The sequence below is a fragment of the Oratosquilla oratoria genome, chromosome 35, assembly GCF_046742065.1.
Source record: "Oratosquilla oratoria isolate Oo_2021 chromosome 35, ASM4674206v1, whole genome shotgun sequence".
NCBI lineage: Eukaryota > Metazoa > Arthropoda > Malacostraca > Stomatopoda > Squillidae > Oratosquilla > Oratosquilla oratoria.
Genome location: NC_134811.1, coordinates 40,249,651 through 40,251,572, shown reverse-complemented (window position 1 = coordinate 40,251,572; position 1,922 = coordinate 40,249,651). Strand labels below are relative to the sequence as shown.

Genomic DNA, 1,922 nt, shown 5'->3' with positions numbered 1-1,922 from the left:
TGTGTTCCTACCACGACCTCTGCGTAACCAACACATTCCATTCTTCGCCACCAAGCCTCAAAACAGAGTATTCTGGCGTCCCCCTAGATCACGTCACTGGCACCGGCTGGACCTCGTTATCACCAGAAGACCCTTGCTGAATTGCGTCCTCACAACCTGCAGCTACCACAGCGCTGACTGTGACACCGACCATTCTTTGGTTGGTAGCAAGGTGTGTCTTCAGCCCAAAAGCATCAATCGCTCCAAGCAGAAAGATCGTCCACGTATCAACACAGGACGGGGCAAAAATGCCAGACCTGTGTAAGCGCTTTGCCGATTCTACAGAAGAGTACTGCCCCACAAACAGCGCTGAAGAGAGATGGAATCACATTCGTGGCATCATCTACAACTCCGCCATGGACACCTTCGGCAAGAGAGAGAGAGGCAGAATCCAGACTGGTTCAAAGCTGGAATCACAAAATTCGAACCAGCAATCGCATCTAAAAGAAAACACTGCTTAACTACAAAAGAGAGCCTTCAGAGAAAACACTCGCTGTACTTAGGAAGGCTAGAAATGACGCCCAAAGGAGAGCTCGGCGCAGCACCAACGACTACTGGCTGAACCTCTGCCAGGGTATACGGCTCCCTGCTGACTGTGGCAACATTCGCTCCATGTACGACGGCATGGAGAAAGACTTTGGCCAGTATTACCAAGATCGTACCTCTGAAAACAGCCTCTTGCGACACTATCACAGACAGAGGAAAGCAGATGGAGAGATGGGCCAAACACTATCAAGAACTCTACTCAAGAAAGAACGTTGTCAGCACCGCAGCAGTTGAGAACAGCAAAGTCCTACCACTCATGGAGGAACTAGATGCTCCACCCTCTACTGACGAACTTAGAAAAGCCATCGACTTCCTGGCCAGCGGGAAAGCTCCTGGTAACGACGGCATCCCCCCAGAGGTCGTCAAAGCAGGGAAGAGTACCGCTCTACATCACCACCATAAGCTTCTACTCCAGTGCTGGTAGGAAAAAACCCTTCCTCAAGACATGTGTGACACTAACATCATCACGTTCTATAAGAACAAAGAAGACCGCAGCGATTGCAACAACTACCGCGGAAAATCCCTTCTCATAACCGTCGGGAAAGCCTTCGCCCGAGTAGTACTCAACCGGTTGCAGAAACTTGCAGAACGAGTCTACCCTGAGGCACAGTGCGGCTTCAGATCAGAAAGATCAACCATTGACATGGCCTTTTCATTACTGCAACTGCAAGAGAAGTGCCGAGAACAGAGGCGTCCACTGTACATTGCTTCATCGACCTGACGAAGACTTTCGACTTGATTAGCAGGCAAGGCATATTCACCTTAGTCAAAAAATTTCGTCTGGACCCGGGGCCTCACTCTCTGGATCCAGCTGTTTAACAAACTGCTTAATGAAGCCCAATTTGATGTGTAGGGGTGGTATCAGTATTTTCGTTGGCTCCACCCGCGATTCTTGCTTCATGTTATGGAGCCCAACCTCATAGCCGGTCCTGAGGGACCACTTCATCTTCTCGCAGTGAAGGGCTGTATTTCGGCTATCCCAGAGGCATAGATAGCAAAGGAACTTGGTGAAGCCTCCCTGAAGCCTGTCACGTATCCCGATGCCACGTGATTTTCTTTTTGTAGTGATGGTCAATCGTCGGCCAGCACTCAGTCTCCCCCCCCCCCTTTCGGCCACCTGTCAGCTGTGTAGTTTGACACACAGGGTCAGGGGCATTCTTTTGTTAAGGCCTTGCTCTAAGGTCAAGTAGCTGTGGCCGTTAGTCATTATTGCCAAGTTGTATTATCTTGTATTTTATTGTGGTATATTCTAACTTTGTCTGTTTACCTTTTAAAATTTTGTGATGTAACCAGATATCTTGCAACTGGTCCCTTTTTGAATCTCAGATACCATTTGT

At 49.0% G+C, this 1,922-nt stretch overlaps 1 protein-coding gene across 1 annotated transcript; it reads left to right on the top strand.

The window, feature by feature from the left end:
* The first annotated feature begins 287 nt into the window (after positions 1–287).
* On the top strand, positions 288–1,009 carry LOC143018745 (uncharacterized). Its single transcript, XM_076174328.1, has 2 exons — positions 288–408; positions 714–1,009. The coding sequence occupies exons 1-2, from the start codon at positions 288–290 to the stop codon at positions 1,007–1,009; spliced, it is 417 nt and encodes a 138-aa protein (XP_076030443.1).
* The last annotated feature ends 913 nt before the right edge of the window (positions 1,010–1,922 follow it).